Source organism: Carettochelys insculpta, chromosome 7, assembly GCF_033958435.1.
Source record: "Carettochelys insculpta isolate YL-2023 chromosome 7, ASM3395843v1, whole genome shotgun sequence".
NCBI classification, from domain to species: domain Eukaryota; kingdom Metazoa; phylum Chordata; order Testudines; family Carettochelyidae; genus Carettochelys; species Carettochelys insculpta.
Window position 1 is genome coordinate 33163455 of NC_134143.1, and position 22574 is coordinate 33186028.

At 43.3% G+C, this 22574-nt stretch overlaps 1 protein-coding gene across 1 annotated transcript in view; it reads right to left on the bottom strand.

The window, feature by feature from the left end:
• Positions 1-8923, bottom strand: part of ADAMTS14 (ADAM metallopeptidase with thrombospondin type 1 motif 14) — a 112632-nt gene extending 103709 nt beyond the window's left edge. The window contains exons 1-2 of the mRNA XM_075000267.1: positions 8525-8923; positions 6453-6874 (exon numbers count right to left, since the gene is read on the bottom strand). Coding sequence (XP_074856368.1) covers positions 6453-6874; positions 8525-8606 — 504 coding nt within the window. The 5' untranslated portion in view covers positions 8607-8923. The remainder of the gene's footprint in view (positions 1-6452; positions 6875-8524) is intronic.
• Positions 8924-22574: the final 13651 nt, after the last annotated feature.

Here is a 22574-nt window from a genome sequence, read left to right on the forward strand (position 1 = left end):
GGAGAGAACGCTGGCTACTTGGTTGAATGACTTGCATACACAGAATATGCTGATAAGTCTCAGTGCCATTCAGGAGAAGGCAGTGAGGTTATTCGAATTCCTGAAGAATAAAGAGAAGCAGGAGTTGGGAGGCATTTCCAAAGAAAAAACATTTAATGCTCACTCTGGCTGGTTTCACAGTTTCCAGTCATGCTATGGATCCAAGAACTTTAGAGTATAAGGTGAAGCAGCGAATGCTGACACAGAGACAGCCAAAGCGTACAAGGCAAAGTTGAGAGAGATCACTCAGGAAGGAGGACACGATCCATGACAAGTCTTTAAGGTGGATGAGATCGGACTTTACTGGAAATGAAAATCAAAATGAACCCATATTTCTGTTAATGAAAAAAGTGTGCTAGGCTTCAAAAGACCACCTGACACTCTTGCTTGGTATCAAAGTCAAGGGAGACATGAAAATTAAACATTGCTCATTTATCACAGAGAGAATCCTCGTGCCATGAAAAATTATGTCAAGTCTTGTCTCCCCATCTTATGGAAGGGTCAGTGAGAGGCTTGGATAACAAAGCAAATCTTTCATGACTGGTTCATGGATTATTTTATTCAGGAGATGAAAAAAAAATTGGTGAAGAGAAAAATCTAACATTTAAAATTCTTCTTGTAGACAATGCTGCTGCACGTGACTTAGATTATGAATCATTATGCCCCACATCAAAGTTGAGTTTTTATCATCACGTACTATGTCGCCGATCCAACCAATATATCAACGTGCAATCGCTAACTTTAAAGTCTATTATCTATGTAAGACATCCAGAAGACTTATCAAGGATACAGACAGCAAAGGAAAACCAACTGTACAGGAAGTTTAGAAAACTTTTAACATAATGGATGCAGTGATGCACATTAGCACAGCATGGGATGAAGTAAGTGTTCGATGCATGAACAGTGTGTGGAAAAAAAATCTATCCTGAAGCAGTGAATGACTTTGTTCATTTTGACGAGACCACAATTCAAAAGGAGCTGGTGATGCTAGCAAAGATAGTATTTTACAACGGCAACGAAGAGGATTTGGTGGAACTGTTTGCTTCTCATTCAGAACTTCTAAGTAATGAAGACCTGGAAGAGCTAAATAAGCAAGCATTTGCAGAGGAAAGCCAGGACAAAGATGAAGAAGAAACAGTGAAGAAGGAAGATAATGGACTGACGGAGAAACCTCTTCACCATATTTTTAACCTTGCTGATGAAACCATCAAGACAATCAAGACTCGTGATCATGACTGATCGCTCTTCCAAGCTGCACATCTCCTAAATGACACTTGTCATGCTATCCAGAGATTCTGGATGCAAAAATTTGTAGTGGCAAGCAGACAACACTAGAGAGTCTTTCTTTAGGAAAGCAAAGAAACCCCAACCAGTCATAGAAGAAGCTGGACCTTCAGATCTTCAAGACATGGAAGAAGCAGGAACAACAGTTATTGCACAGCCTATAGGCATGGAGGTGTATGAAGAAATTGACATCTTGGATGATGATGAGATGGTGGTAGATAACACCACTGTCCCATCTCCCTTCTCCTTCACCTAAGTTTCACCAACCGGGGATACTGTTTCAGTATCCCTACTTCCACCATGAAGCACATCAAATCCATTTACAATGTAAGAATTAGAACATACTTGTCTTATCTATTTCTATTTATTGTTTTTTATAAGTTATAGGTACATTATATGGATATATGTGTGTGTCAACTGTATGTGTTGGGAATGTATCTCAAGCTAATTACATTATTCCTCATGGGTATTAATTCTCCTTTATAAGTCATTTTGCTACAAGTTGCATTATTTAGGAACATAACCTATACTTATAATGGGAACCCCCTGTAGTTATACCAGTAGAAGACTGTTAGGATGCAGACAAAGAATGAAAAAGACAACGTATACTAACGAATACTAATCTGGCTTATTACCTTTCCCAATAAGTCTTATATAATGTTTTGCTTATAAGATCTGTATGTTTAAGTTTTACCCTGCCAGCCACTCTTCATGATTTAGCAGAAAGGAACCTCCTGTGCCATTGGTAGATTTGCATCAAGTAAGCTGACAAGCGTATACCCCGATACTAAGGCAGTTAAGAGACCCTGACTTCTTAAGGTCATTTCTTTATCTTAGGACATGATTTTATTAAAACGTTTGCTCTTAGGCCTTGCTTCTTGCTTGCATTACGAATTAAATTGTGCTTTTTGTCTGCATTGCAAGCTAAGCCATGTGAGGTTCTTTTGTAACTATATACTGTAATCCTTTCTAAAATGTAATCCTGTCTGACATTCTCTGTAAAACTGTGTGGTGTGAGTGAAGGATGTGTGACTAGGTAAGGAGATGTGTGGGACCATCACCCTCCAAATGGTCAAGACGACGTGGAGGCAATCAGAAAACACCCATTGTACTGGATACTACAAGAGTTAGCATAACTGACAACCTCAGAGACAGACAGACACTCCCAAAGGTGAGATGACAAAACAAGAGATAACGATTAGAACCTGACTAGGAACATCAAAGGATAACTGTAAGGGAGGGGGGACTCCGAGATTAACACAATTTAAGGATTAATGATGACATGTCATTATAGAATCCATAGACTCAAATGGGAAATTACAAATATAAAGATAGGGTGTATTGCTGTGGTTCTCTGGGTACAGGTCTGGAGAGCTTCAAGGCCAGATCATGACCAACAGGGCTGAGTTCTTCACTCGTGCTCAATCTAACTGGCCATTTGATTGATTTGAGCTATGACAGACTGGTAATTATAAAACCATCTGGAGAACCTTTGTGTGTGTGTGTGTGTGTGGGCGCGCGTGCGCGCGCTGTTTTTCACAGTGTATTTTCAATAAATGAAGTATATTGCCTTTTCCCCTGAAAAAGATCCCGTGTGTTTCTTACAATCATAACATCAGTTCCACCTGCCCATGCATATTCTTTTATGGAGCAGAGGATTTCAGGCTCCAGAGCTGTCAGCTGGGCATCCTTCACATTAGAACTAAATTCATTAAAATGTAAAGAAAAGAGGATCTGCATCCCAGACTACAGATGAATATTAGTCCCAGGCTAAGAGAATACAGATATGAAACAGCACAAAGAACAACCTTAAAACTCTTCACTTGTTTAGGAAAAATGTGTGTTTTGAAAGATTCTACCATTTCTACTAGAATCCATCATTATACACACAGGAAATCTTCCAGAAAATCATAGACTCTTCTGTTTGCATTTGTGTGACCCAGACAGAGTTCAGCCAATCTAAAGGATAGAACAGCGATGGGAAAATCAGACAGCTCAAGGAAACAATATGATAGAATCACTAGAATAAATAGAAATAGTGCCTTCTGGTACCCAAAGAGAAACTGATTGAACATCCCATTGAGACCTGGTGCCAAAACAACTGTTTCTTGGAACAGCTCATTTTGGAGTAGACACTACCACTGACTTGGGCTTGAGTAAAATGTAAGAGTTGATTAAGAAGTGGCAGTAACAGTAGCAAAGTTTTTGGGCAGCTTCGTGGGATGTTACCAGAGTGTTGCACTTGATTTCAGGTTAAAGAATTGAAATCTATTTGCTCAGAATGGAGCTTGCTTAAGATAACTCCTGTAAGCCTATGAGAAAACAAGTACTGGCATGACAAAATAAGGAATAAACTGAGTCAGAAAAAATTTGAAGGCAAATATCCAAAGATGCAATAAGTCATAAGAAATTTTCCAAGTGTATCAGAAGTAGGAAGTCTGCGAGAATATCAGTTGGCTGCCAAAGGTATGAAGAAGTAATGAAATAACCCAAAAACTTAAATACGGTAGCAATCCATTAGCAATACTAATGTGGTTCATTGACCAAGTTCCATGAAATTAAAGACTTGAAATAACTGAGCTATTACCAAAAAAACATGTAATTTATCAGTGGAAAAGTTACTACCATTTGCTAGAGAAAAGGAGAGCAGCAGTATTAATATCTGTTTTTCAAAAGGTGTTCATTGTGATCTCAGGAATTCTGTAGATCACTGCACCTTACTTCAACAGCAGGAAACATAGCAGAGAAACTCTTTGGAAATAAAATCATAAAGCCAAATGAGTATAATTTGATATGAACCAGCACCAGTCTTGAAAGAACAAGTCATACTGCTATAACCCAGTAGAATTTTTCAAAGGAGTTAACAGAATAGTGACTAAAAAAGAACCAGTAAGTACAAAGCACTTAGACTTTCACATTTCTTAAAATGAAGCTCCTCACAAAATATTATTAAGGAAACGTTATTAAGGCATTTAGGGCTCAGTGGCAACTACAAATAGTGTATGCTCAGCCCTTTTCAGGATCGGGCCCTTACATTGGGAACTCTTCAGCATAGACCTTGCTCCAATGGGTGCCACAACGCTCCTTATAGAACCAAGCCCTTATTTCTGTATTACTTTTACTTACTGGAAGTTCGGGAACTTTGTCTTCGTACCTGTCCATAAAACGCCTAGCATATACTGTTGATACAATACCAAAAGCATTTGTGATGATCACCACCACAGGAAGAAAGGGAAAAGCCCTTTTACGGATTAAAAACTAGTTATGAGACAGAAAGCACAAAATAAAATTAATGGCCCAATCTGAGCATGGAGAGCGCTTGTGCTTTAGGCTGCTCCAGGGATCAGAATCTAGTCTTGCATTAGTATTAAATACACAGCATGTATCAGCAACCTGGAAAAGCAAATGGTTGCTGAGGTGACAGAGTTTGGTACAAACAAAATGGACACAATTCAAGTTACTCAAGTTTGAGACCATTACAAGGAAAGACTGCCCCACCCCCCTCCATTGCACACCATAATGAGAAGAGGTCACATCTTGGAACTTGAAGCACAGAAGGAGCAGAGTAGAGTAACACAGCATGTTCTCCTGCCCCTGAGCTCAGAGAAGTCCCTTCTTACTCATAGCATTAAGTTGGCACCTCCTTATATTCATCCAGGGAAGCTGTCAACCTAATCAGAATTAGAGAGCAGCAATCATATAAGCATAAGGCAAACACTCCTGGAACAGCCACTGGTTTTGGAATAGAGCCAAACTAATGCTCATCCACAGAGAAGAGCAATTACAACTATTAGAGACATATGGATGATTTAGAGTAATAAATGATCAAACTATTTAGCAGTACTTTATCTGGAAAAAGAACAGTCTGAGGAATTAACAGAGAATTAAAATAATAGACAATGTAGACTGTTACGTAAGCCATCCTTTTTGCGCTTTCCTATTATTAATCAATAAATTCAAAGTTCACTGAAGAAAACAAAGCTGAAAGAAAATATGTAATGTGCAATTTACTATCAAGATGTGAAACTCCCAGAACTAAGACAGCACACCTCCTCCACCGCCTTATTTAAATACCCAGATATACACGTATAATTTGTAAACTACTATGGGATCTTAAACTTACATTACCACAAAGTAAGACATTATTATATTAACTTGGTAAGATTCTAAAGTTATATGAACAAAAATCTTCCTTTTGTTACACTGACTAGGGCAACAACAAAAGGGCTGTCTGACAAACCTTATGCTTCAGGACAAAAAAATAGAAGAACTGAGATGTTACACCAACACTGAGCCCTCAGCCAATTAAACAATGCTGATGGGTTCTAAAGAGATTCCAATCCCATGCTCCTGGTTCAGATTTGATGCAGGAAACCAAAAACAAGAGGACCCAGTTATCCACAGGGCAGAACCCTTTTGAGGGAAATAGACAGTACAATGTAGGCCAACTCAGAGAAAGTTAATCTGTGGACATGAGCCACTAACCAACAACCGGCTGCATGCTGCAGGTGGTCAACCTGCTAGTAGCTAACATAGTTAATTGGGTACATAGTTCAGCTCCCACAAGTACCACACACAGGGCACTCCAATTCAAAAGTGAATTGAGACACACAGAGCTGGCAAGAAGATTCCTGCCTTCAACATCCTCAAGCGGAGAGCCAGTTTCTAGGAACACCTGGCACTGCTGTCTGCTGGAAAAAAAAAAAAAGAGCCAGGTGGAGTTAACATACATGGAAAAAAATGCCTCGGTTTTTACATTTCCTTCTATACTGGAAATAACCTCATGTTATAGACCTTGTCATGTATTTTTGGCAACAGGAGGAGCACTGAGGGCACGCTGGAAGCGGACAGGGTCTCCAGGGCAGGAGAAGAACATTGCAAATAAGCAACCAGCATCTTCCTGTTGTATTTTTAGATGAAAGGTTTAACTTTAGCAACAATCCCATACTGGCAAACTTGCTATAGCTTGGGTTGCCAGGAAAGAGGTACCAGAAGTTATGATACAAGTTGCTTCAATACAAAGACAAAATTAAATAATCATCATACAAAGACAGCAAAGGTTAAACAACGAGGCAGAAGAGAAAGAGGGAACATCTGTCCTGAAAAAGGGTGACCTGCCTTCTGCTTACCAGTCCATCACAGTTGCTGATTGCCACAGTGGCACCTGGCATGTCTGAGATGTCCCCGGTAAAGATACACTCTTGCTGGAGGGGCTCTTGGAATAGCTCTTGAAAATCTTCCTGCCACTCAGCAGAGGCTCCAGGCAGCACAAGTCGATGGTTGGGCTTCAGACGGAGATGGAGTTCCTTCCCAAAGACTGTGACATTGAAGTACAATAAGCGATTTCCAGCTCTGCCTTGGTGCAGTGGCTCCTCCAGAGTGCTGCGCGCTACTCTATGCAGAGCAGAGAGTAGGGTGGAAGGATGGCTGGTTTCTGTACTGCCTGACACCACTGAGCCAGATACCATGTGTGAGAGGAACCGTCCCTGGCAATCTGTACTGAAGGGCACAATCACGGCATACTCACTCAGCTTTCCAGACAGGAGGTGCTCTAAGTTGAAAATAAACACGGATAGAAAGACTTCTTCAGTACATTCAAAGCAAAGGGCAATTCTTTGTAAATGTGTCATGACAAGTGTTTCCTCCACAGTACTGTATGTTAATTTCTGTGTGCACCAGGGATTTCACAGCCATTTCAACATGAGATTTGCTTGTTAAATTAGACAAAATATGTTTGAGCAATACTCTTTCTTCTCCCCTGCTATAAACTCCTGGTTATTCTGTCTCTACTTTGTATTTTTAAACAGCAGTCACATTAAATGTAGCAGAATGAACTCATCCTGACATACCCTTATGTCTCTTGCATCTCCCACTAACACCAAGCACGCAAACTGTTGATTGCACAGTCCATCTACTATTACTTCACAAAATTAAGGAAGCCCTTTAAAATAAAACTGTACCAGCATTGCTTTAGAAAGCCTTTGCAATGAATGCCAATAAGATAGTGGGTCTTTACTGCAGTTTCCTATGACAATCAACAGGGCACAGTTCCAACCAGTTACATAAGAGTACACCTGTCAAAACAAACACACCTAACAGTTTAAAAACACACCTACTCCTTAAATCGGAGAAGACAAAAAATAACCAGCTGGACATGCAGATAAATAGAAATTACAGGTATATAATGAGTCTAACAATTTCAAGTCAAATATAGTAAAGTGTCTTTTCATTTGGCATGTTATTGCATGGATTTGACACACCACACACCCACGCTAAGTAAATTTAGCCTGACGAAAATAACATAGGACACCAAAAGGTAACCTGTGCTTTCAGTGAGACTGAAGACTGAATGCAAAATGTACTTTTCCCATGCACCCCTCCACGCCAAAGAAAATTACTGTGAAAATCTGACAGGTGATCTGGAGCTTGAAATAATACAAATAAGGTGATTTCAGTTTGAGCCTTTGATGTCCATTCCCAGCCCCTATCCCACCTTGAGTGTAAATGAATCCTAGGTAAGACTTTTTCTTTTGTTTTGTTTTTTGATAAAGCAAGTATTTTTCTGCACTTTCTGGCAATATGGAAATACACTACATTCACACTGGAATAGAGAAAATTGCATTGGACCTGGGGGACAAGTAAAGAAAGTTACACTCTTAGGCTACGTCTACACTACAGTGAACCTTGGAAAGAAGTTCTTCTAGAAGATATCTTCCAAAAAACTTATTTTGATAGAAAGCAGCCACACAGTCCCTGCTGTTTCTAAAGAATGGGCCAGGGATCAAAAAATCTAGTGCCACGAGGACTGCTCTTTCGAAAAAAGGGACCGCGGTGGGGGTGGGGTTCTGCCAAAAGACTCTTTCAGAAAAAACCGCTCTTCCTCATCTGGGAGAGGAAGAGGGCCGCCGCAAAAAGTGCTGCATTCTTCCAATTTAATATCAAAAGAGTGCTGTGGACGCTGGGCAGCATTTTCCAAAAGAGGCCCGGCTGTTTCGAAAAAAAAAAAAAACTCGCTGGTGTAGACACAGCCTTAATGTTACGCTACTTTCCCCCCTCTCTTCACCTTGCCCTTTCGCTCTGGGCAGCCCTGCCGGATTGCTGCTGGGAAGCCGCCTCTCCTCTCTGACCTCAGGACTGAAGTGCCTCCTGAATGCTTTAGGTCAAAAAGAAAACCCAGCTAGAGCCAAGAGAGGGCTCCTACCTTCGAGCTCCGCTGCCCGCGCGGGGGCCAAGCAGTAGTGGAGAGGAAACAAGCAAGACAGCACGACACGGAGATAATCCATTTGGTGCTGGCGGCGCGCTTGCTGGCGGCAGCGGTCTCGGAAAACGAGCGCCCGGGAGCAGCCCTCTAAAGTTGCCGGCCCGCGGCTCCCTCCCTGCCGCTGCTCCGGGGCGCCGGGCGGCGAACGGGGACCGGCTGGCGCTCCGGACGGCGCCGAAGGCTGTCAGCGCGGCAGACGCAGGCAGAGCCGGGGCCGGTCCCGCTGCTCACCGCCGCACTGTGCGCGCCTCGCACGAGCCCCCATGGAGCTAGCGCCGCGCAGTGGGGCGGGCGGGAGGAGGCGCTGGCAGGGAGGTGCCGCTGGTGCCAGCTGGGGGGTCCGCGCAGGCGGGAGGCCGGCGGCAGCGTCCGGGGGTGGGGGCCGCGCGGGCCTCTCCTGGGGGAGGGCCCTTGCACGTGGCGCTTTCAGCCGAGCTCCGGCGGCCGGCAGCAGGCGCAGTGGGGCCGGCGCCCCAGCCGCGGGTGAGGGCTTTTGGCGGGCTGCTGTCGCGGGGAGCCGGGCCGGGCTCCGCAGCCCTCACACGCCGGTGGTGGGTCTCGCTCTGGGGCTGCCCAAGGTACAAGGGCTTCAGCAGAAACAGGTCCCGGCCTGCCCCGGGCAGAGCTCGTCCTGCGGCTTTGTTACAGGCTAGGGTGACCACACTGCCCTATGGCAAATAGGGGACACTGGCCCCGGGGATGGTGGGGGGCTGCTCTTCCATGCCAGGGCTCCTCAGCCAGGGGAGGCAGATGCCCCACGGTGAGGCATCAGGGATGGGGTCTCCACAGTCACCCGATGAGGGGGAGTGGAAAATAGGGGCTCCGCAACCTCCCAACAAGGGGGCATCAGGGAATGAAGAGGCCACCGCATGGCAGAGCTCACCTGCAATGGGGGCTGCCTCTGTGGGTTGCCAGGGAATGGGGCAGCCGCCTCGAGACATGGGGCGCCAGGGAACAAGAGCCCCCGCAAAATACGGGACAATTTGTCCATTTTCTTAAACACCTTGAGACACCTGTGAAACAGCTTAAATAAGGGAGTGCTCCAGGGAGAACAGGATGGATGGTCACCCTAGCCATAAAGAACCCAGTAATTTTGGGGAAACCATGAACATTGTTGGTTGTACATAGCCAGCCATTATCAGGCAGGTGCAGACTCCTCCATCCCCTGGCCGGGTTACCATGCTAGCGGGTAGGGGGAGGCAGCAGGCATGAGTTTACAACTGCTTTGGATGCAGTCCCACATACAGGTTGGACCTCCCTGGTCAGCACCACAAGTCCCCTGCCACTGGCCCCACAGCACACCACCCCTCCCTGACACAGGCTCTCCTTCCATCCTGCCTGGCCCCCTGTCTTCAGCACCCCTGACTCCACTCCTGCCAGCCTGTGTTAGGATGGGGTTTCTGGGCACAGCTAGAAAAATCAATCCAGGGTACCTTTGCTTAAAATCCAGGCTACTCGCAGCCCCAGGCTGGGATTTCCTTCTCTCTAAGGCAAATCGAACCAGCCACAACAGCACTTCTGCCAGCCCTTTGGTCAGCCAGAAGCCATACAAGCAAACCCGCAGACTTCCCAGCCATTACACCAGACCAGACCAACAACCCCTGAATTAAGGTGAGCGATTATTAAACCTGTTTCACCCAATACCACACAGATTCTTCTGGGCCCCAAAGGGTCCAGTCCCAGTTCCTGATCAATATATACTTGGATCTTACCCAAATCACCACACTCACCAATCCTTTAGATCTAAATATCTAAAGATTTATTAATAAAAAATAACACAGTTAAAGAGAAGAATTGTGAAAGCAATAGTTTACATACCTCAGTTTCAGCTATTGATGCAGGCCAGTGATGTTATATGCTGATCCTTCAAAGTCTGTGAAAGTTCATTTCAGTGTACATCGTTTCAGCTACTGGAGCATTCTAGACCTGGCCCACTGGGTCCACGTGCTGGGACATGGACCCTTGGAGACCAAAAGACAGCAGTGTCCATCTTGGATCTTTTAAGTCCAAACCATTGTTCTGTCCTTGTGTTCTAGGACAAAGCCCTTTCTTCTTCCCATAATCCCTTCTGGGTCTGCCCCCACCTGACTCAGGTGGGCTGTTGTGACAAACTGCCATTGGATGAATCCTGGGAGACAGCCTCAGATTTCTGAGATGGGCCCGTTCCTTTGTTTTAGTTCAGGTCACTTGACCAGTGGGCTGCATTCCATTGGCAAGTCCCAAGCCTCTGGGATGTGGATTCAACTGTCTGAGCCTTTGTTCATAGTCCATTCATTCTGGCTGGCTGGGGCTGAGTTCACACCTTCTATTGTGAAGCTTCTCACTCAAACATTTTCTAATATAGCTACATAGCTAAAATCTATAACTTTCCCCACATACATGATAGTCATATAAGTAGCATGCCTAGATTTAGGGCATCATTAACTTTCCGTAGACATCTCAGACAGCGCCCCCCCCCCCAGCACAATATTTGGGGCTAATAGCCACACTGGGCATTAAATTGGCTTCCAGACCAATATAAAAATCCAGTCACGTGACACAGCCCCCCTCCCACTGCCAGCCCATCAGGACTGCTGACCCCAGCCCTGGTCCTGTTCATGTCCTGCTTCTGCCAGCCGCTCTCCTGCCCCAGTTAGGCTGCTGGATGCCGGCCCCAGCCCCACAAATTCTGGCCCATTCCCACAGATACTGGCCCCACCAGGCTTCTGCCCAGCAGGGCTCCCAATGGCGCTGTTGCCAGACCACAGATATTGCTAGACCAGCAAATCCCCAGATGTTTGGACATGCAACCTGTATTCTCATAAGCCAAGAAAGAAAATGCAGACTAGATGAAATTGCTGTAGGTGCCTATTCAACTGTTTGAAGGAAAGACCATGCTCAAAGCTCATCAATGATTCATTTTGCAGCTGGGAAGGCATTTCTAGTGGGTTCCACGGAGGTGAGTCCTGGATTTATTAGTCACTGTTTTAATTACTGACTTGGGCAGTGGGAGTGGACAGCATACTTACAAAGTTTGCAGATGACACCAAGCTGGGAAGGGCTGCAAGCATTTTGGAAGACAGGATTAAAACTGAATGACCTGTGAGAACTGGGCAGAAATCAACAAAATGAAATTCAATAAAAGACAAGTGCAAATTATTACATTTAGGAAAGAAAAAATAAATCCACAACCACAAAATGGCAAATTATTGGCAAGGGGGGGGGTCATACTGCTAACAAGAATTTGAGGGTTATAGTGGATGACAAATTGATGCTATTGCAAAAAAGGCTAATATTTTAGGGTGTACAGTACTAACAACCAGTGTTCTCTGTAAGCTGAGCGCTTGGGCAGCCACCCAGCAGAGAATCCGTTGCTGTCCAACAGATTAGCAGAGCACCCATAGCCTGCAGCATGTGTTTCTACCGACTGTGCACATCCACATACGCCTTGCTGCACATAAATGTATTCCCCTCCTGGTTGGAAAAATTAGAGGAAATGCTGACCAAGACTGATACCACATATAAGATACAGAAGTTTATTGGCCCACTCTAATGGGAGCTGCTGAGGACTCAGGTGGTAGTGCTGTGTCCAGTTCTGGGTGCCACACTTTAGGAAAGATATGGACAAAATGGAGACAGTCCAGAAGATAGCAACAATGATAAAATCTGACCTAGGAAGAAAGATTAACGGCTGCTACAGAGAAGGATGATCAATTGTGCTCCATGTGCACTGACAGTAGGACAAGAAGCAAGGGATTTAATCTGCAGCAAAGGAGATTGCAGTTGGATATCAGGGTTCTAACTTTCTAACTCCATAGACAGGCAAGCTTGGAAGATGTTTCCAAGGGAGGTTGCAGAATCCATCATTGGAGGGGTTTTTTAAAGAATACTCTGGAAACACACTGGTTAGCATGGTCTACGTTTATTTGGGCCTGCCTCCTTACAAGGGGTTGAACTAAGTGACTTGATGAGGTTCCTTCCAGCCCCACATTTCTATAATTTTATGAGGGACAGAGAAAAAGGGGTGTGCACAGATCGATCCCTTCTATGAATGGCTCGAGGCAACTACCAATGGCGGGAAGCAGAGTGACCCAGTCTCAGCCTGCTCCACTTGCCCAGCTCCCAGATGGTGGAACCGCCCCCCCCCCCCCCCATTGTGGAGGACAGGGACAGGGTGACAGAAAACAGAGCAATGCAGCAGGGAGCCAATAAGGTAAAATGTCTGGGAGCTGGCAGAGCAGTCTGGGCCGGGTCGCTCTGCTTCCCACCACTATTGGTGTGTGTGCAGGGGGCCTGACAACTTCTGCCAGTGCCAAGCCCCCCACAAATTCTGAGCTGCATTGATTGTGGGAGGGAGGTTGGGGGAAGGAGCGCAGCAGGAGTAGGAAGGGGGTGGGGTGGAGGCTTGAATGAAGGGGCAGAGGGAGGTGGGGGTGAAACAGGCAGGACAAGGTGAGCGTGGATGGGGCCTGGGTGGCCATGCAGGGTTGTCCCAGACCCTCCACTTCCCTAAGGATGGCCCCAGCTGACCATCTGTAACAGTGGTGGGCAACCTGCAGCCCACTGGCCACATGTGGCCTATTGGGATTCTATATTTTGTTTACCGTTGCCCATGTCCATGGTTGCCAGATTCTGCTAGTTTCCATCTGCATAGTTTTTATACTACCGGTATTACAAAAGTGGCAGGCATGCGATGTGAATTGGGTGCTGATTGCACACGACATTGTGAAAGCCATATAGAATCATAGACTCAGAATACTAGAACTGGAAGGAATCTCGAGAGGTCATCAAGTCCAGTGCCCTGCCCTCATGGCAGGACCAAGTACCAACTAGACCATCCCTGCCTTATTACCTACACCTTTCCTAATCATTCCTACCATCAAGAAACTCAGTACACATAAGCCAGTCAGTGAGCACTTCAAAGGAGTGGGCCATCCTGTTAAAGACCTGAGAATTTGTGTCCTGGAGCAAAAAGAACTCAAAAACAGATTAGAGAGAAACAAAATAATTTATTAGGTGATGAACTTTCATGGGACAGACCCACATCTTCAGATCATAGCCATACCAGCTATGACGAAAGCTCATCACCTAATAAATTATTTTGTTAGTCTTTAAAGTGCTACTGGACTGCTTTTTTGTTTTGATAGTATGTAGATTAGCACAGCTATCTCTCTGTTACTGTTCAGATTAGAGAGAATTTGTGAGTTAGCATTCATATTCAAATTCAACACATTAACACCTGGTATGAACAGAGACCTCAATTACCTCACTCATTACAAGGACTGCTTCCCTTCCTTTGATGCTCATAATTATCTCAGGCAGGACAATTAACATCCCCTACCCTTCATCCCCCTCCTTCAGTCCTCTGTATTTGACTTGGCAGTTTTTATTGCAATTTTTTGTTGTTTTTGATCCCCTGTACTTATGCCAGTCTGTATTGGAAGTGAGATTGATCTGATGAAGTGGGTCTGTCCCAGGAAAGCTCAATACTGAATAAATCATTTTGTTAGTCTTTAAAGTGATACATTTCTGCTCTTTCATTCCTACCATTTTTAGCTCTTTTAGCTGCTGCTGCACTTTAGAAATGTTTTCATAGACTTCTCCACAGTGACTTCAAAATATCTTTCTTAAGTGCTAAAAAGCTTAAGTCCCATCATTTGGAATGTAAAGTAGAATTATGTTTTCAAATGTGCATTATCTTGCAATTATAAACATTAAATTTCATCTGTTATTTTCTTGCCCAATCACCAAGTTTTGTGAGATCTCTATGTAATTGGTCACAGTCTGTTTTGGATTTAATTATATTAGGTAATTTTGTATCATCTGCAAACATTGCTACCTCATTCTTTACCCTTTTCCACAGATCATTTAAGAATATGTTGAACAGCACTGGGCCCCCTACAGATCTCTGAGGGACATTATGTTTTGCCTCTCTTCATTTTGAAAACTGACCAATTATTCCTACCTTTATTTCCTGTTTTTAACCAAAACAAAAAAAGCAGTCCTGTAGCACTATAAAGACTAACAATATAATTTATTTTATATGTATATTATTATGCATGTTATTTTATATATATATTGCATCTGATGAAGTGGGTCTTTGCCCACAAAAGCTTATGCTATAATATATCTTAGTCTATAAGCTGCCACAATACTTCTCATTGTTTTATTAGGTGGTGATCTTTCGTAGGACAGACCCACTTCCTCAGATCTGGAAAAGCCAGCTTTTTTTCTTTTTTTTTTTTAAACAGCCAGTTACTGATCCATAACAGGACCTCCCCTCTCATCCTACGACTGCTTATTTTGCGTACGACTGAGGAATATTGTCAAAGGCTTTCTGAAAGTCCAAGTACACTATATCCACTGGATTACCCTTGTCCACCTTTGCTGACCCCTTCAAAGAAATCCAATAGATTGCTGAGGCATGAATTCCCTTTACAAAGGGATTGAATGTACTGGCTCATCCCTAACAAATCATGTTCATCTGTGTGTCTGATTATTCTGTTCTTTACTATTGTTTCAATCAGTTTGCCTGGTACTGAAGTTAGGTTTAGCAGACAATAATTATCAAGACCACTTCTCAAGCCTTTTTAAAAAAATTGGTGTTGCATTAGCTATCCTCCAATAATTGGGTACACAAGCTAATTTAAGTGACAGTTTACATACCACAGTAGTTCTGTGATTTCCTATTTGAGGCCCTTCAGAAGTCTTGGGCGAATGCCATGTGGCCCTGGTGATTAGTATTGTTTAAGTTATGAATTTGTTCAAAAATCTTTTCTATTGACAGTCTAGGACAGTTCCTCAGATTTGTCAAAAGAATGTCTCAGTTGTGGGAATCTCCCTCACACCCTCTGCAGTGAAGACTAATGCAAAGAATTAATTTAGCTTTGTTGCAATGGCCTTTCCTTTGCTGAGTGCTGCTTTAGCGCCTCGGTCACCCAGTGGCCTCACTGATTGTTTGGCAGGCTTCCTGCTTCTGATGTACTTAAAAAAATCCACTGGAGTCTTTTGCCTAGTTGTTCTTCAAATTCCTTTTTGGCTTGACTAATTATACCTTTACACTTGACTTGCCAGAGTTTATGCTCCTCTCTGTTTTCCTCAGTAGGATTTTAATTTTATTTTCCTCTGCTGTTTAGCTAGTGATTTTTTTTTTGGTCCTATTATTGTGTTTTTCAATTTGGGGTATAAATCCTAAAATACAGAAAAGGAATAACAACATTTTCTCAAAGATACATGTCTAACACGGCTACCTCTCTGATACGTGTCTAACATTTTAAAATGTTTCTGTGATTATGCCTTTCAGTACAATATATGTTTTCTGAGAGAAGCTATTATTACCATTATTACAACAGTACTTTCGGGCCCCCAAGGTAGATCAAGGGCCCGTTGTGCTGAGCAGTGTACAAACACAGAATGAGAGACTGTCCCACCTCAAAGAATTTACAGTCTAAATAAATGAGACAGAATGGTTGAAAGGGTTAGAGCAGGGATGGGCAATTAGTAGCTCAAAGGACATAGGTGGTTCACCAGGGTTAGTCCCTGCCAGACCACCAGGTGCTTTATTTACCTCCATGTCCATCCACATGGCTGCTCATAGCTCCTGCTTGCCGTGGATCTTTTCCATGAGCATCTTCATTTTTGTAGAAAAACCATTTGCTATCAAAAGGGAAAACATTTAGATCAACTGTAGTATTAATAGAGATCTCTATAAACTGGAAATGAGTCTAAAATGTACTATTAAAACATATTTTATAGAGTAAATATCATTTCTCTGCTTTTTTAACTACCTAGGAGAATTATAAAGTAAGAATATTATTCTTTATTAAATTCTATACAATGGTTAAAAAAATCTGTAAAAGATTCACCATTCCCTATTGAGTTTTGTAGGATTTTTCTACAAGGGGCATATTCAATTACAATTAAAGTTAATATCACATGTGACAGAGTCAGGCCAGAAGGTGAGCTTACAAGGGAAGAGAGGCAGCTCTAATAAACAGGAATGGCACTGGTTTATCATAGGTGTTATCACAGGCTTTGTCTACAACAGAGGGTTTTGTTGACAAAACACCAGGTTTGTCAACAAAACCCAGGGAGCATCCAGATTCCCAAGGCATTCTGTTGACAGAAAAATGGACAGAATGCAGCGCTTTTTTCAACAACCATATCCCACTCTCCATGAGGCATAACACCTCTGTCAACAGACACAAGAGATCTGTCTGCTGTGCTTCCAGTTGGCCATTTGCCAATAGAGCAGGATGACAGTCAGCCCGCTCTAACGACAGAGTATCGCTCTTGCAATCCGATTGGCAGTTTGGCCGCAATCTGTTGACAGAAGTTTTGTCGGAAGATATCTTCTGACAAAAACTTCTTGAAAAATCCCTGTAATCTAGATATAGCCATAGAGTCACAAAACAGTATTTCTCAACCAGGGGTACATATGCCATTGGGGGAACTCTGAGGTCTTCCAGGGGGGTACATCAACTCATCTAGATATTTGACTAGTTTTACAGCAGGCTACATAAAAAACACTAGTAAAGTCAGTACAATCTAAAAGTTCATTCAGACAATGACTTGTTTCTACTGCTTCATATGCCTTATTCTGAAATGTAAGTGCAGTATTTCTAATGCAATTCACTTATTTGATAATAAGATAATCAAAAGTCAGCAAGTTTTCAGTAGTCATCTTCTGTGATATTTTTGCATGATTTTGTAGGTAGTTTTTAAGTGAGATGTAACTTGGTGGTATGCAAAACAAATTGACTCCTGAATAGGGTACAGTAATCTGGAAGGTTGAATGGCACTTGTTCCAAGACCTCAAATAACTTTAGGGCCCGGTTTCTCAAATGGTGGTACACATACCATTAGGGTATGCAAGAGAAGTCCGGGGGTACTTATTTTTTTTAAAGGTGGTACTTTATATAAGTAAAAAATTGAGAAACACTGTCATACAACACTAGAACACTATCTTCCAAAGCAGCTGCAACCCCTCCCACCTTGCTATCATCTGCAAATTTAATAATCATACTCTCTATGCCACTGTCTAAATCATTGATGAAGATATTGAATAAAACTGAGCCCAAAACAGACTTCTGCGGACCCCATTTGTTATGCCCTTCCAGCATGACTGCAAACCATTAACAACTACTCTGTGAGAATGGTTATCCAGACAGTTATGCAATCACTTCACAGTAGCCCCATGTAAGTTGTATTTGCCTAGTTTACAGATAAGAAGATCACATGAGACTGTATCAAATGCCTTGCTAAAGTCTAGGTATACTTTTCCTACTTTTCACATGAGACTGTATCAAATGCCTTGCTAAAGTCTAGGTGTACTTTTCCGCCACTTTTCCTTTATCTACAAGACTTGTTATCCTGCCAAAGAAAGCTATGAGATTGGCCTAGCATGATTTGTGTTAAAAGGAGGAGGGAGAAAAATTGTTCCTCTTGGCCTCTAAGGATATAACAAGAAGCAATGGGCTTAAACTGCAGCAAGGGCAGTTTAGGTTGGACGTTAAGAAAAACTTGTTAACTGTCAGGGTCATTAAACACTGGAATAAACTACCTAGAGAGGTTGTGGAATCTCTATCATTGGAGATATTTAAGAGCAGATTAGTAGACCTCTATCAGGGATGGTCTAGGCAGTGCTTGATCCTGCCTTGAGTGCAGGGGACTGGAATCGATGACTTCTCAAGGTCCCTTCCAGTTCTAGGCATTCCTTTATCATCAGAATTCTTGGTTAAGACCGAAACAAAGTCATTAAGCACCTCTGCCATTTCCAAGTTACCTAATATTGTTTCTCCCTCCTCACTGAGCAGTAGACCTACCCTGTCCTTGGTCTTCAGCTTGCTTCTAATATATTTATAGAAAGTCTTCTTGTTATGTCTCCAGCTAATTTGAGCTCATTTTGTTCCTTTGCCTTTCTAACCTTACTCCTGCATACCTGTATTGTTTGCTTATATTCATCCTTTGTTATTTGTCCTAGTTTCCAGTTTTTATATGACTCGTTTTTGATTTTGATATCATGCAGTCCAAGAACTTATTGAATAGTCTGTGCCTCTGTTAACTTCCCAACATATGTCTGGATAGTTGAAATTCCCCATCACTACTAAATCCTGCACTTTGGATGATTTTGTTAGTCATTTAGAAAAAGGCTTATCCACTCCATCACCTGGATGGGTGGTCTGTAGTAGACCCGTAGCATGACATCACCCTTGGTTTTTACCCCTTTTAACCTAACCCAGAGCAATTCTCAATGTGTTTGTCTCCTATGTCTGTCTCCACTCAGTCCAGGTGTGTGCATTTTAAATATATAAGGGAAGACCTCCCTATTTACCCTGACTATCTTTCTTAAATACGTTGTACTCTTCCATACCAATATTCCAGTTGTTCGTATTATCCCACCAGGGCTATGTATAGATTACAGTGATTTGTTGACAGAAGTTTTTATCGGATGATATCTTCCAACAAAACTTCTACTGACAGATCATGGCAAAATAGTCAAGCAGATCACAAGAGCAATCCATTCCATCGACCAAAAGTGGCTGACTCCCTGACCACTCTCTCAACAAACCACCAACTGTAAACACAGTAAACAGGACTGCCCAGTGTCCCAGAAGCCATGTCTGTCCACAGAGGACCCCACAGAATGTCCCTGGCTTTCTGTCAACAATCTCTGTTGACAGAGACATTAGGCATCATGGGGAGTGGGATAAGACTGTTAACAAAAGAGTTACATTCTGTCAATTTAATGTCCACAGAACTCCTTGGGAATCTGGATGCTCCCTTGGTTTTGTCAAAAAACCTTCTCGTGTAGACTTAGCCCAAGTTTCTGTGATACCAACTATATCACAGTTGTGTTTGTTTATTAGGACTTCCAGTTCTTCCTGCTTATTACCCTGACTTCTTGCATTTGTATGTAGGTATCTAAGATATTAATTTGATTTTGCCTCCCAGTTCTACCTAGTCCCTCCTTTTTCTCTGCTATTATAGCCCATGTTCCCTCCCATTTCTGACCCAACTCCCAGGTCTCCATGTTCTTCACTTACCTGTGGGCTTTGGTCACCTATCTCGGTTGTCCCTAATTTAAAGCCCTCCTCTCTAGGTTAGTCAGTCTGCTTGTAGATACGGTCTTCCCCTCCCTTGAAAGGTGAACCCCATCCCTGCTGAGCAATCCTTCATAGAATAGCATCCTATCATGGAGAAAGCCAAAGTGCTCCGGGCAACATCATCCTCACAGCCAGGCATTCACCTCCAAAATGCGCCTGACTCTGCCTGGACCCCTACCTTTGACCAGAAGGACTGAACAAAATACTCCCTGCGCTTCAAACTACTTCACCCGTACTCCCAGCGCTCTGTAGTCACTCTTGATCTGCTCACTGTCACACCTTCACCTTGCACTATTATTAGTGCCCACATGAATGAGTAGAATGGGGTAGTAATCGGAAGGCCAGATAATCCTTGGCAATGCCTCCGTATCGTCTCAGATAGGGGCCCCTGGCAGGCAGCATACCTCCTGAGATGATATGACATGACAGAGTGAGAGATGGGTGCCTCTGTCACTATCCGAAGAGAGTCTCCAACTACCACTACCCTGCACTTCCTCCTCCTAGTGGTAGCAATAGACCTCCAGCCTTGGGGGCACAAGGCTTCTCTGCTTCTGCTGTAGGGGGTGATTCCTAATCTCCCGTATCCAGAAGGGCATAATGGTTTCCCAGTACCACAGTGGGAGGATTGGGAGCAGGAGTGGAGCACTGCTTGCTGCCAGAAGTGACCAGCTGCCAGCGCCCCCCGAGCCATCTCCTCCTTTACCAGTGGTGTGTCACCTGTCCTTAGTAGTGGGACAGTTACCTCTGCCTCAGCTGTTTCTACCTGAATACTGTCCAGGAATTGCTCATGGATTCAGATATTCTTCAGTGTAGCCTCTTCCACCTGCTTCTTAAGAGATTCCACTCGCAGGCACCCCTCACATTGGATGGTTCCCCCAGCCTGGATTTCAGCAAGTCACAGTCCCTGCAAAATCACACCAGGGTCTGGGCAGAGGCATCCATGGTCAGGAGGTCTGTCTGACTACTGGCACAGGTGGAGAAGACTGGTGCAGTGCTGGCAGAGATGTTGTGGACTCCCTCTAAAATTCCCCTGCCTGCAGCCCCATTTTCACTTTGCTATCACAGGCAGAGTGAGAGCAGCTGGGAAGAGGCTGCTATAAATCAGTTAGGGCCAGCTGATCCCACTTAAGACTGCCACAAGCTTTTTAGAAAGCCTTCCCCCACAGTGGAGGCAGGAAGAAAAGTAGGGAAGAGTAGAGCAGATATATACAGGGATGCTGGAATAGGATGGGTGTGTTTCTTAGACACAGGCAGCTATTTTGGGATACTGCCGTATCCTTAAATAGCACCTGCCATGTAAACATAGCCTCAGGTTCTTAATCTGTTGTGTGCTGCTTCTGTGCTTGGGGAGGAAGAAGTGAAGAACTCTTACCATTTCTGTAGTGCTGGGTGGGAAAGGAAAACCAGGAGTAAGTATTAGAGTGCATTCAGTTTCTCTCCTCTCATTTTCATTTTACTTGCCTTAGCAATTTATTTGGTCCTTTCGATATGTACATTATTTTCATTTGTCCAAGTGAAAAAACTTGCAGCTCACATTTAGTCTGGAAGCATTTGGCATCTATTGAGGGGGAAAAAAAAAAGTTTAGACATTTGGTTCCTGTTCATTTTAAGCACTCCTCTTGTTCCTGGAATTATGTTTGCTCTTTGTAATGCACACCTTTCTAGTCAAAGCTGTGAATAAATGTACAACTGTACAATCATGTCATATGATTTTACAGACTTTTATATGCAGTATGTGATCATATGATGTGCTATAAGGGTGTACTTGGCCTATGTTTGGAAGACCGGAATACAAGTGGAGAAGCAGAGCTAACCCAAAAGAGGCGCCAGCATAATCTCACTATAATACATTATGTACATGCCATATGTTACAGAAGAGCTATTTTAGTAACATTGGAGGGAATTCTAAAAAAATTAATTGGGGTTATTTTTTGCCTCCATGCGCCTTAGTTACCAGCTGTGTAGGCCCCTTACGGAGAATTACAACTAAAAATTGAGAAATCACCATGCAGTCCTTAAAATAGCTTGTCGACCCATTATATCGTGATTTTAAAATCTAATATCTTAGGACCTACCAGATATAGAAATAAGAGCTTACTTTCCCTTCAGAAAGCTGCAAATCGTCTCTTTGCAAGGATATGAAGATCTCATTTACAGGCCTGATATGATAAAAGATATTGGAATTTCATCGTTTACTGTTCCAAGGCTCAGAGCAGGAGGATTTTGGCAGAAAAAAATTACGTTTGGGAATGGAAAAGACGATGTGTCTCTGGCAGGTTATTCTGTATTCTCTTGAACGTGATTATCTGAAGCTGCTCAATAGATTGCCACCATATGTGACTTTACATGCGCGCACACACACACACACACAGAAAATATGAGTGGAAGCTTGATGTTGTTGATTAAGGTGCAGTCCATCTTATTTTAGTTTGTTCCTAAGCTCCACTTTGTTGCACTAGAAGTTAGGAAGACATTCAGCATCTGCATACACTACTGAGTGGAATGTGGTGTCCATGGTCCTATTGACTTTACACAGACAGTTGAGCAACTCTCCACACCTTTCCCCTCACTCTCCCCCCTGACCTGAAGGGAAGCTGCTGAGAGTCTCTCAATGAATAAGCGTGATCTCATCCCTCAGATGTGCAGAGCTGTGATTAGATTAAAATGGAAAATATTTACTGCCACACCATGAGGCGGGAAAAAAAAAAGCATCAGAAACCACCCTTCCTTGCCCACAACTCACTGCAAGTTCAAAAGACATGTTAGCTATGAGCAGAGAAACACATCTGTGTCATGGAAGAGTCCTTACAGGAACAAAGCAAGCCAGGAAAGCAGCTCTCTGAAGAATTCTGGACTCATATCCTGGACTAAACAATTTTCATCTCTATAATGCATGTTACATTCGT